The following is a 13,150-nucleotide window of genomic DNA, read 5'->3' as shown; positions in this document are numbered from 1 at the left end:
GGAAGAGGGGATCGCCTGGACGTTGGGAGATACAAATTTGAGAGAAAAACAACTCTATTACACACAAGAATAGATTTACAGAGTATTACAAAACTCTTACAAAAACTCTCAAAACTCACACACACTATCTAGGTTGTGATTACACTTCTCTGAGTGATTTGGGATGATTTACAATTGAGGTTTCAACCTCTATTTATACTAAAACTTTGGTGGCGGTGGAATGGTGTGAACGGAGATGGTAGGCGGCCGTCATCGTGTTCATCTTTGCTTCTTCTAAATGGTGTTCAAAGAAGGCTACTTTGAACATCTAGAAGGTGAGCTTCTAGATTGTAGGCTGGAAACTTTCAAAAAGTTGGATATAGATGGATACCTCATCCGAAAAGAAGTGAAGAGTATTCTTGACTAGCAATCTGTTCACGTTGAAAGTTGCCACCATGACCTTGTGGGCAAACAATTCAAGGTCTTCATTCTCCTTAATTTGTTCCTACATCCTGTGTGAACTCAATGAAAAAGCATAACCATCAACAACATCTTGTCTGTCACTTGCTAAACCGTCAGGTTCAATGGAATTAGAAAACTTTTTCTTCGACTCATTGACCTTTAAAACCACACAAATAATTAGAAACTGTATAATAATTATTTTCAAAAAAAAAAATCCAAAATAATACATACCTCGTTTTTAAAATCTTCTATATCGTGTTCATAACGAGACAAGGCAACAACATGAACCAGCCAATGAGTCAATTCAGTTAAGAAAAGACAATAGGTGCAATTATAGTGGATGGACGCCTACAGAGAAGATAACATGTTCTTACACTAAAATTGTGACGCCCCGTACAAAACCATCATGTACGAATCGTCAACAACAGGTCCATTACACGGTATAATACTACATGCTGTTTTAAAACAAGTTTGCATTCATGAAAAGATAACGTTTTACAAAAGATAACGTGACACAAAGGTTGTTACAAAGCCATTATTCAAAATAACATAAGTTGCGAATGCAAAATAAAAGTTCCATGATAGAGACATCTCTAAGTAATGCAGCTGAAATCTAACACAGCGAGTCTGTAACGGCAAGTCTATAACACCAAGACAGCAAGTCTAACAGCGGAAGCAACAACATCTAAGCACCTGAGAAATACATGCTTAAAAAGTCAACACGAATGTTGGTGAGCTATAGTTTGTTTGTAATCAGTACGTAATGTAGACCACGAGATTTCGTATTCAAAACAGTATGAAAAGTATATGCTTAACCGTGGGCACCCGGTAACTAACTTAACGTAATATTACCCCCTAAAAGTGCACTTGGCGAGTGCGTCTATTTACGAAGTATTAAACACCCGTTGAATGCTAGCGCGACTAGCCCGATTGGGGATATCAAACCCTATGGATCCATATCTAAGATTCGCGTTCACCGGTTCAAAAACCAATGACTAAACGTTACCGTGCTAAGGGGAATCTTTGTGCCGTTATGTCGCCCACACATATATAAAGTTTAAGTACTCGTGTCTAGTATGTAAAACATAAAAAGCGTATGTATTCTCAGTCACAAAAATAGTAAAGTAAAAAGGGAAGCTATAACTCACAGTGATAAATCCGGTAAAAGTCGATATGAAAAGTATGCAAGTAGTAAGTCGGTCCGAAAGGTCGTCAACCTAAGTCAAAGGTTACTAAGTCAGTAAACTATCCCAAAAGGTTTAAAAGTACGTAAGTAAAGTCCTAAGCATCATCATCGTCATCATCATTCGTAAAATACAAAGTAAGTTTTTATCAAGAATAGAGATCGAAACAAAAGGGCTGACTTCGAACAGCTGCTACGACCTCTATACAAACTGAAAAGATGCGTGGTCAGTGGCCAAGGCTCCGTATGTGAGTCCTCTAACTGCTGTCCAATTTTCAGAACCTAACTCGATGTCGTTTGACCGTGGCTATAGTTCAAGCGCGAGTAGGTCAGAATTTTCAGCACGTCGTTACAAGGGCGTAGTGACTTTCGGAAGGCTATAAATCCTAAACCGTATATCGGATTTAGGCGAGTCTTGAACGAAAAGTCATCTAATCAAAACGAACTATCTGAAAATAAATTTTCCAGAAGTCCTAGGAGTCTGATCAGACCCCAAAAAACAGCAAACAAGTGCTCCGGTGGATTTCTTGGTGCTTGATGCTCATCACGGTTCTCATCTTGATGCGTGTAAGCTTCAAATGTACAACTCTTTGATGTTTTAGCATCACTTTGACCAAGTTTCAACCATCAACACACAACTAAGAGTAAAAGCTGACATTCTACAAGTTTTGAACATCAAAGTTGCCTCTTTATTGCATAAACACCATAAAGCTTCAACATTTGTCCTTTTGACACAAGTTTTATGCATCTTCATCATATGAGATAATGAAGACTTGATCTTTATCATTACAACAATCACAAAAAGGTTCTAAGTAAGTGAGATCTACAATGATAACTTAGATCTCAAGTATTAAGAAAACCCTAAGCTAGAAAGCTTGGATCTTTACAAGATTAATGAGACCATAAGCTAGAAAGCTAAGATCTAGTAAAAGTAATGAGACCATAAGCTAAAAAGCTAAGATCTTGAACAAAATAATGAAACCCTAAGCTAGAAAACTTGAATCTTTAATGTTCTTGAAGATCCTTAAAGCAAAAAAGCTAGATCTACAAGTTACATGAAGATCATAAATACAAGTTTTGATCTTTTTAACAAAATAAAAAGATCATAAGCTAGAAAACTTAGATCCAACAAAGTAAATGAAGATTCAAAGCTAGAAAGCTTGAATCTTTCATGTTCTTGAAGGATTCCAATCAAAGTTTGAATCTACAAGATATAACAAGATCAAGAAGCTAAAAAACTTGATTTTATGATGAAGTCGTGTACATGAAGAAGAGAAGAAGAAGAAGAAGAAGAAAATTTAAAACTTACACTTTTTAGAGTGAGAAAGACTAGAGAGAAAATTAGAGAGTAAGTGTGTGTAAAATGTGAATGAGATCAAGTGTGAAATGGGTGGAAATGGCTTGGTATTTATAGTGAGGATTGGTGGTGGTGACCGTGGGTAGGGGGAACAAGGGGGACACCTTTTTGCTTTTTGGTTAGTGGTGGTCTAAAGGTGGTGCTTATGTTAGGATCCCATGCAACATGTATGGTAATGGTGAACAAAAATGCTAGTATGTTGGCTCTTATAAATGGGTATTTGTCTTTCATATTAGTGGGTCATTAACTTATTAAAATTAGGCTAATTAAATGGTCCATTAGCTAGAGTAGGGTGGGCTAAAGTCCAATAAGGTAAAAAGTCCAACAAGACTAACTAGTGAGCATAAGTAAATTACTAAGCGTAATTAAGCAACTAATAACCCAAGTAATTATCATTATAAAAATAACAATTAGGATTACGTAGTCATAATATTCCAATTATGACCAAAGTCAAACGTGTATCAAAATACATAGCTCGCTCTAAACGTCAAGTGACACTAACGGTCATAAAAGCATTCGGGGATCAAGTTAAGTAACTACGTACTTAATGGCACGTTGTAAGGTATTAACGAAAGTAATTAACATGAATTAAGATCCCAGAACATAATATAGCTCAGTACGCACAAATACAAAGTTTCGTGAAAGTAATAAGCACAGATACAAGTCGAAAAAGTCGGGTCGTTACATTACATACCTGTTAATGAAAATTTCGTCCCGAAATTTTAAGTTGAGGTAGACGGTAGAGTTGGGAAAAGGTGAGGATACTTCTGTATCATCTGATCCTCTCGTTCCCAAGTAAACTCAGGTCCTCGTTTGGCATTCCATCGGACTCGGACGATCAGAATCTTGTTGCGTTTCAAGGTCTTGACCTCACAGTCCATAATTTCAACAGGTTCTTCCATGAAGTGGAGTTTGTCATCAATGGTAAGCTCCTCAAGAGGTTTGGCAAGTTCTGGTTCAGCAAGACATTTCTTCAGATTCTACACGTGGAAAGTGGGATGAACTGCACTCAACTGAGTCGGAAGATACAAACGGTAAGCAACGGGTTCAACACGCTCCAAGACTTCGAAAGGACCAATATATCGCGGATTTAGCTTCCCACGCTTTCCGAAACGGATTACACCTTTCCAAGGTGCGACTTTCAACATTACGTGGTCACCCATTTGAAATTCGTGATCTTTACGTTTAAGGTCAGCGTAGATCTTCTGACGATCACGGGTCGTCTTGAGTTTCGCTTAAATTTAGACAATGTTCTCGGTTGTTTCATGGACAAGTTCGGGTCCAGTGATTTGCTTTTCACCTACTTCGGCCCAACAGATAGGAGAACGACATATGCGGCCATACAAGGCTTCGAAAGGTGCGGCCTTAATGCTTTCATGATAGCTATTGTTATAAGAGAATTCGGCCAGCGGCAAATGCTTTTCCCAAGCCTTTCCAAAATTAATAACGCAAGCACGCAACATGTCCTCCAGGGTTTGGATCGTACGTTCGCTCTATCCGTCGGTTTGCGGGTGATACGCAATACTCATATCTAAACGTGTTCCCAAAGCTTCTTGTAAAGAACGCCAAAATCTAGAAGCGAAACGGGTATCTCAGTCTGAAATAATCGATAGGGGTACACCGTGACGAGATACAATCTCCTTTATGTATAGCTGCGCCAGTCTCTCCATCGTATCGGTTTCCTTCATGGCTAGGAAGTGTGCAGATTTGGTAAGATGGTCAACGATAACCCAGATGGTATCATAACCGCCTACCGTCTTCGGTAGCTTCGTGATGAAGTCCATTGTTATTCCTTCCCACTTCCATTACGGGATTTCGGGTTGCTGAAGTAGCCCAGACGGCTTCTGATGTTCGGCTTTGATCTTGGAACAAGTTAAACACTTTCCAAAATACGTAGCAACATCCCTTTTGAGGTTTGGCCACCAATATTGAACCTTGAGGTCGTGGTACATCTTACCAGCTCCTGGATGAATCGAATACCTTGACTTGTGAGCTTCATCTAGAATAAGGCTTCGTAAATCTCCATAACTAGTCACCCAGATTCTTCTGGCAAAGTATCGGAGTCCAGTCTCCTTGACCTCGAATCGAGAGACGAGAATGTTCAAGTGTTCTTGAGCAATATTCTCTTCCTTGAGAGCTTCCTCTTGGGCTACACGGATCTGGCTATTGAAATTCGTGTGAATGGTGATGTTCAAGGCTCGGACACGAAGAGGTACCATTCTTTCCTTTCGGCTCAAGGCATCAGCTACAACATTTGCCTTGCCAGGATGGTAACGAAGTTCACAATCGTAGTCGTTCAGCGTCTCGATCCATCGACGCTGTCTCATATTCAGTTGATTCTGATTGAATATGTGTTGATGGCTTTTGTGGTCGGTGAAGATAGTACTCTTGGTTCCATAAAGATAGTGTCTCCACAGTTTGAGTGCAAAGACGACGGCTCCAAGCTCGAGATCGTGAGTCGTGTAGTTTCGCTCGTGAATCTTCTATTGTCGGGAGGCGTTTCTTCCGTTGCATTAACACACACCCAAAACCTTGTCGGGAGGCATCGTAATACACAACGAAGTCATCACTGCCTTCGGGAAGGGACATGATAGGTGCGGTGGTTAACTTCTGCTTTAGGGTTTGGAATGCTGACTCTTGCTCGATTTTCCAAACGAACTTCTTCCCCTTATGAGTTAATGCGGTCAAAGGACGCGCAATCAAAGAGAAACCTTCGATGAATCCACGGTAATAACCGGCGAGGCCTAAAAATTGGCGGATATGAGTAGGAGTGGTGGGAGTTTCCCATTTGCTGATGGCTTCGATCTTTGCGGAATCGACTTTGATACCCTGATCGCTCACAATATGACCAAGAAATTGGACTTCCTTCAACCAAAATTCACACTTGGAGAATTTGGTATAGAGTTGCTCTTGTCTCAAGAATTCCAACATGAGTCGAAGATGTTGCTCATGTTCTTCTTCGCTTCTGGAATAGATGAGGATATCATCTATGAAGACGATAACGAACTTGTCCAGGTATGGCTTGCATACGCGATTCATGAGATCCATAAACATGGCAGGTGCGTTAGTTAAACCGAATGGCATCACAAGAAACTCATAATGACCATAACGAGTTCGGAGCACAGTCTTCAGCACATCGCTCTCCTTCACCCTCAACTGGTGATAACCTGATCGTAAATCAATCTTGGAGCAGACGCTGGACCCTTGCAGCTAATCGAAAAGATCGTCAATTCTGGGAAGGGGATACCGATTCTTGATTGTCAACTTGTTCAGTTCACGATAATCGATACACATGCGAAAAGATCTGTCCTTCTTCTTCACGAACAAAATAGGCGCGCCCCAAGGCGATGAACTCGATCGGATAAATCCGCGGTCTAGCAATTCCTGCAGTTGGCTCTGCAACTCTTGCAGTTCGGAAGGTGCTAGTCGATAAGGTGCGCGAGCTACAGGTGCAGCTCCTGGCACTAGATCGATCTGAAACTCCACTGATCGCAGCGGGAGTAATCCTGGCAACTCTTCTGGAAAGACGTCGGGAAATTCGTTCACAATTCGCACATCATCCATGCTTTTCTCCTCAGTTTCTAACTTCTTCACGTGCGCCAGAACAGAAAAATGCCCCTTTTTCATAACCTTTTGTGCCTTCATGCAACTAATAAGGTTCAGCTTTGAGCTACATCTCTCTCCGTAGACAATTAGTGGCTCACCATCTTCGCGTGGTATACGAAGAATCTTCTCTCCACAGATAACTTCGGCTCTTACCTTGGACAACCAGTCCATACCGACTATCACATCAAAGCTCCCCAACTTAATGGGTATCAAATCAATCTCAAAATCCACACCAGCTAGGTTTATAATACCTCCTCGGCTAATTTGGTCAACTTTCTCAAGTTTTCCATTGGCTACTTCGACAAGTATACTCTCATCCAAAGGTACTAACGACCAATCTATCTTAGAGCAGAAGTGTCTACATACATAACTCCTATCGGCACCAGTATCAAACATGACAGAAGCTAATAGTTTATTGATGGTGAATGTACCTGTAACCAAGTCAGGATCCTCGCGGGCATCTCTGGCATTCATGTTGAAGACTCTTCCACGTGCTGGCCCGCCATCCTTCTTCTTGTTAGGACATTCATTCCCGAAGTGGCCCTGCTGACCGCACTCATAGCACTTCCTTGGTCCACTTGGGTTTGTCCTCACAGCTGGGGTGGTGATCTTACAATCTCTGTCGACGTGTCCAGTCCTTTTGCACTTCTCACACACTACGTTGTAGTATCCAGTATGATGCATGTAGCATCTCTTACACTACGTTGCAGTATCCCGATAATGATTTCGCTTTCTCTGGCTCTTGGCGAGTAATTTGATTCATCAGGGTGTGCGCCATGCGCATAGCTTCTGGGACATTCGCTGGTTTCGAAGAAGTAACATTTCCCTGGATTTCCTTGGAGAGTCACCACAAATACCATTCCATGCGATTGAAATCAGGAGTAACCATTGTGGGGCACATCAAGGCTAACTCCAAGTACCTTCATTTATAGCCATCAAGTTCAGTTCCTACAACTTTCAGTTCCCAAAATTCCGCTTCCATTATCTGAATTTCGGTTCTGGGGCAGTATTTCTCGATCATGGCCCTCTTAAACTCCTCCCATGATGTAGCATAAGCTTCGTCAATTCCCTGAGCCTGTGCTAACGTATTCCACCAAGTCAAAGTGCCATCCGACAGCGTGCACGACGCGAACTTGGTCTTATTCACTTCGGAGCAGTTACTCACATGGAATACAGATCTCAACTTCTCAAACCATCTCGTCAGCCCAACTGGCCCTTCTGTTCCACTGAAATTGTGGGGCTTGCAGCTCTGGAACTCCTTGTAAGTGCATCCATTCTGAATGTTCTGGTTAGGCGGTGGAGCTTGGGGGTTGGCATTCGCCATAGCTGCGGCTACTCGAGCAGTTATCATTTCCTCGATTTGTGTTGTGGTGGGTTCTCCTCTCGCCATCGATCTTCCAGACAAAAAATTTGACTTAAGTCAAAATCCATTCATCATTATCAACACGGCATACGGTAAACAACATGGAAGCAACACAGTACATGATAACCAAGCATGACAAACTAGTAGCAGATAGCACAAAAACCAATATGTAATAACCTAAAGTAAATGCCACACAATAATTTAAACAACATTAATTCCATTCATAATAAGAAAATTGCATACAACGGCATGAGGTTCGTACAATACATGAATGAAAAACAGGATACTACAAATGGAATACATGAAGAAATCTAATACAACAGTCCTAGGGTGAGGGTGGGTAAATGATGTCCATCAGGTGGGACATCTGGTCCTCGAGCTCAGTTACCCAAGCACGGAGGGCATGCACTTCCCTCGTCAGCTCCTCGACGGGGGGAGATGCTGGTGGGGCAGGCGGTGCAGGTGGTGCAGATGGTGAAGGTGGTGCAGATGTAGCACTAGAAGTAGACGGAACTGAGCGGGCGACCTTACGCACAAATGGATCGGTAGGATACGGTACAACCCGCTTAAGGGCTGTGACCCTAACCAACTGTCCATGTGCGTTCACGAACGGCTTACCTCCATTAACTCCTGGAATAACAGTACCATCGAAGCGGTACCGCTTCTTCAGCGGGGTAGAGGGTGGCTGCACGGGCTCCTCCTCGGGGTCCTCCTCAGAATCCTCCTCGGGATCCTCCTCGCTGGTGTCATCGGATGATGAACCGTCTGAATCGTCTGAAGGTAGTGCAGGTACAACACGGGCGGGAGAAAGCGTCTGGCCGGTGGTCATGAGTCGATATCTGCCAGGTGTAATAGGTACGACTCGTCCGTCAGCGGTGCGTCTAGCCCAATGTCCATGCTCGTTACGGAAGGGACCATCTCCGTTTCCCCCAAGGATCACAGTACCATCGGAATGATGTTGTGGCCCCGGGAGTCTAGGGCTGGGTGGAGCTGGAATCTCTTCGGGATCCTCGTCTCCGTATGATATGTCCATCAGCTCAAGCGCATGTCTACTATCTCCAGAAGATGAATCTCGAGAGTCGCCGGAGGGTAGCGGTGAGTCAGCAACAATAGTAGGTGAGGTAGTAGAATCTGAGTCACTCTCGGAGTCAAAGGTCATGGGCGGCATGTCTGACATCTGAACAAGGAAAAATAACTTTTTTCATGTCATTAAGACATATAGCAAGCACGAAATCAGGCATAGTAACTACGGCAGCCTAGATCGTCTACATCAGTACATAGCATGGCAATATTAACAGTACCAAACAGAAATAACATGCAATCAAAAGCAGATAGTAGCATGCAGTAACGAGAATAAGCAGTAGCATACAGCAAGTTCACATAGCAGTAAAAGTAAGCAGTAGCATGCAGCAGTTCCGTAGAAATAAGTAAATGAGCAAGTTGTAGATTAGCTCTATTAGTGAATCCTACTCGGCTCGGTCAAGACTCACTAATGCAACCTAATTCCCTACAACCATTGCTCTGATACCAAATGTGACGCCCCGTACAAAACCATCATGTACGAATCGTCAACAACAGGTCCATTAAACGGTATAATACTACATGCTGTTTTAAAACAAATTTGCATTCATGAAAAGACAACGTTTTACAAAAGATAACGTGACACAAAGGTTGTTACAAAGCCATTATTCAAAATAACATAAGTTGCGAATGCAAAATAAAAGTTCCATGATTGAGACATCTCTAAGTAATGCAGCGGAAATCTAACACAACGAGTCTGTAACGGAAAGTCTATAACACCAAGACAGCAAGTCTAACAGCGGAAGCAACAATGTCTAAGCACCTGAGAAATACATGCTTAAAAAGTCAACACGAATGTTGGTGAGCTATAGTTTATTTGTAATCAGAACGTAATGTAGACCACGAGATTTCGTATTCAAAACAGTATGAAAAGTATATGTTTAACCGTGGGGACCCGGTAACTAACTTAACGTGATATTACCCCCAAAAAGTACACTTGGCGAGTGCGTCTATTTAAGAAGTATTAAACACCTGTTGAATGCTAGCGCGACTAGCTCGAGTGGGGATGTCAAACCCTATGGATCCATATCTAAAATTCGCGTTCACCAGTTCAAAAACCAATGACTAAACATTACTGTGCTAAGGGGAATCTTTGTGCTGTTATGTCACCCACACATATATAAAGTTTAAGTACTAGTGTCTAGTATGTAAAACATAAAAAGCGCATGTATTCTCAGTCTCAAAAATAGTAAAGTAAAAAGGGAAGCTATAACTCACAGTGATAAATGCGGTAAAAGTCGATATGAAAAGTATGCAAGTAGTAAGTCGGTCAGAAAGGTCGTCAACCTAAGTCAAAGGTTAATAAGTCAGTAAATTGTCCCAAAAGGTTTAAAAGTACGTAAGTAAAGTCCTAAGCATCATCATCGTCATCATCATTCGTAAAAGACAAAGTATGTTTTCATCAAGAATAGAGATCGAAACAAAAGGGCTGACTTTGGACAGCTGCTACGACCTCTATACAAACCAAAAAGATGCGTGGGCAGTAGCCAAGGCTCCGTATGTGAGTCCTCTAACCTCTATCCAAATTTCAGAACCAAACTCGATGTCGTTTGACCGTGGTGACGGTTCAAGCGCGAGTAGGTCAGAATTTTCAGCACGTCGTTACAAGGGCGTAGTGACTTTCGGAAGGCTATAAATCCTAAACCGTATATCGGATTTAGGCGAGCCTTGAACGAAAAGTCATCTAATCGAAACGAACTATCTGAAAATAAATTTTCCAGAAGTCCTAGGAGTCTGATCAGACCCCGAAAAACAGAAAAAAAGTGCTCCGGTGGGTTTCTTGGTGCTTGATGCTCATCACGGTTCTCATCCTTGATGCGTGTAAGCTTCAAGTGTACAACTCTTTGATGTTTTAGCATCACTTTGACCAAGTTTCAACCATCAACACACAACTAAGAGTAAAAGCTAACATTCTACAAGTTTTGAACATCAAAGTTGCCTCTTTATTGCATAAACACCATAAAGCTTCAACCTTTGTCCTTTTGACACAAGTTTTATGCATCTTCATCATATGAGATGATGAAGAATTGATCTTTATCATTACAACAATCACAAAAAGGTTCCAAGTAAGTGAGATCTACAATGATAACTTAGATCTCAAGTATTAAGAAAACCCTAAGCTAGAAAGCTTGGATCTTTACAAGATTAATGAGACCATAAGCTAGAAAGCTAAGATCTAGTAAAAGTAATGAGACCATAAGCTAAAAAGCTAAGATCTTGAACAAAATAATGAAACCCTAAGCTAGAAAGCTTGGATCTTTAACGTTCTTGAAGATCCTTAATGCAAAAAGCTAGATCTACAAGTTACATGAAGATCATAAACACAAGTTTTGATCTTTTTAACAAAATAAAGAGATCATAAGCTAGAAAACTTAGATCTAACAAAGTAAATGAAGATTCAAAGCTAGAAAGCTTGAATCTTTCATGTTCTTGAAGGATTTAAATCAAAGTTTGAATCTATAAGATATAACAAGATCAAGAAGCTAACAAGCTTGATCTTATGATGATGATGATGTCGTGTACATGAAGAAGAGAAGAAGAAGAAGAAGAAAATTTAAAACTTACACTTTTTAGAGTGAGAAAGACTAGAGAGAAAATTAGAGAGTAAATGTGTGTAAAATGTGAATGAGATCAAGTGTGAAATGGGTGGAAATGGCTTGGTATTTATAGTGAGGATTGGTGGTGGTGACCGTGGGTAGGGGGAACAAGGGGGACACCTTTTTGCTTTTTGGTTAGTGGTGGTCTAAAGGTGGTGCTTATGTTAGGATCCCATGCAACATGTATGGTAATGGTGAACAAAAATGCTAGTATGTTGGCTCTTATTAATGGGTATTTGTCTTTCATATTAGTGAGTCATTAACTTATTAAAATTGAGCTAATTAAATGGTCCATTAGCTAGAGTAGGGTGGGCTAAAGTCCAATAAGGTAGAAAGTCCAACAAGACTAACTAGTGAGCATAAGTAAATTACTAAGCGTAATTAAGCAACTAATAACCCAAGTAATTGTCATTATAAAATTAACAATTAGTATTACGTAGTCATAATATTCCAATTATGATCAAAGTCAAACGTGTATCAAAATACATAGCTCGTTCTAAACGTCAAGTGACACTAACGGTCATAAAAGCATTCGGGGATCAAGTTAAGTAACTACGTACTTAATGGCACGTTGTAAGGTATTAACAAAAGTAATTAACATGAATTAAGATCCCAGAACATAATATAGCTCAGTACGCACAAATACGCAGTTTCGTGAAAGTAATAAGCACAGATACAAGTCGAAAAAGTCGGGTCGTTACAAAAATATTCATCCAATATTTTGCTTCTGTGAGCTTTGGATTGGAAACAAAATCTCATATCTATAAGAATTAAATACTACCATTAGTAGTAGGTTCTTGGTTCAACTACGAGAAGACAAGAAAAAAAAATATATACCTTGTTAATATCCTCCCTCATTGTACATTGTACCATCAGTGAATCAAATTTCTCCTATTAATTTAGAAGTGACCTTCCGGTATGTCAAAAGGTGTTTGTAGTAATAATAAAGATACTTAATAAATTATGGTACCTTTTATTGAAAAGGTTTAAAATAAAACTTACCAACCTTAATCACGTATAACAAATACTTAAGTCCTTTTGCGTTGACTAATTTACGCAAACATGACCTGAAAAAACACACATATCAATAAAAAGACTATAAAAATTGGAATGATAACACAAAGAACCAAACCAATATACATTACCTGGAATGGAAAACAGTTTTCGGCAATGGTTTATTAGCAGCATGCTCGCGCCCGATATCATTTTACCACTTTTTAAACACAAATTTACAGAAATGCAACTTCATAAGTATACAAGAAGATCAGATTATCTTAAGCTACCATTAAATTTAACCCTTACATGTGTGTGAGCAATATATCATAAACAACAAGGGCAAACAGTGCACTTTGTTTCTCTAACGCAGTACCATCCTGAAAAATATACAAAAATCTAACTATAAAAAATGTAGACATCGATGAAACAAAACCAACCAATCCAACAACAAGTTCGATTCTTAAAAATAATTACCTCTACTTGCTCACTTCCATCAGTACCTTCTAGATCCATTACAAGTGTGCAAG

At 40.4% G+C, this 13,150-nt stretch overlaps 1 protein-coding gene across 1 annotated transcript; it reads right to left on the bottom strand.

Moving 5' to 3' along the window:
• Positions 1–415: 415 nt before the first annotated feature.
• On the bottom strand, positions 416–12,488 carry LOC139882616 (protein ROOT HAIR DEFECTIVE 3-like). Its single transcript, XM_071866902.1, has 3 exons — positions 12,465–12,488; positions 673–789; positions 416–598 (listed from the first exon to the last, which is right to left on the bottom strand). Exons 1-3 carry the CDS (start codon positions 12,483–12,485, stop codon positions 485–487), a joined length of 252 nt encoding a protein of 83 aa, XP_071723003.1. The 5' UTR covers positions 12,486–12,488; the 3' UTR covers positions 416–484.
• Positions 12,489–13,150: the final 662 nt, after the last annotated feature.

This window comes from Rutidosis leptorrhynchoides, chromosome 1 (genome assembly GCF_046630445.1).
Source record: "Rutidosis leptorrhynchoides isolate AG116_Rl617_1_P2 chromosome 1, CSIRO_AGI_Rlap_v1, whole genome shotgun sequence".
NCBI lineage: Eukaryota > Viridiplantae > Streptophyta > Magnoliopsida > Asterales > Asteraceae > Rutidosis > Rutidosis leptorrhynchoides.
This window is presented reverse-complemented; position numbering and strand designations above follow the sequence as displayed.

Coding starts and splice junctions, on each gene's coding strand:
- LOC139882616 (XM_071866902.1), bottom strand. CDS start 12,485: ATGAGGGAGGATATTAACAAG. Junction 790..12,464: donor TGAGGGAGGATATTAACAAG/GTATATATTTTT, acceptor TCTTCTCTGTAG/GCGTCCATCCACTATAATTG. Junction 599..672: donor TAGAAGATTTTAAAAACGAG/GTATGTATTATT, acceptor GTGGTTTTAAAG/GTCAATGAGTCGAAGAAAAA.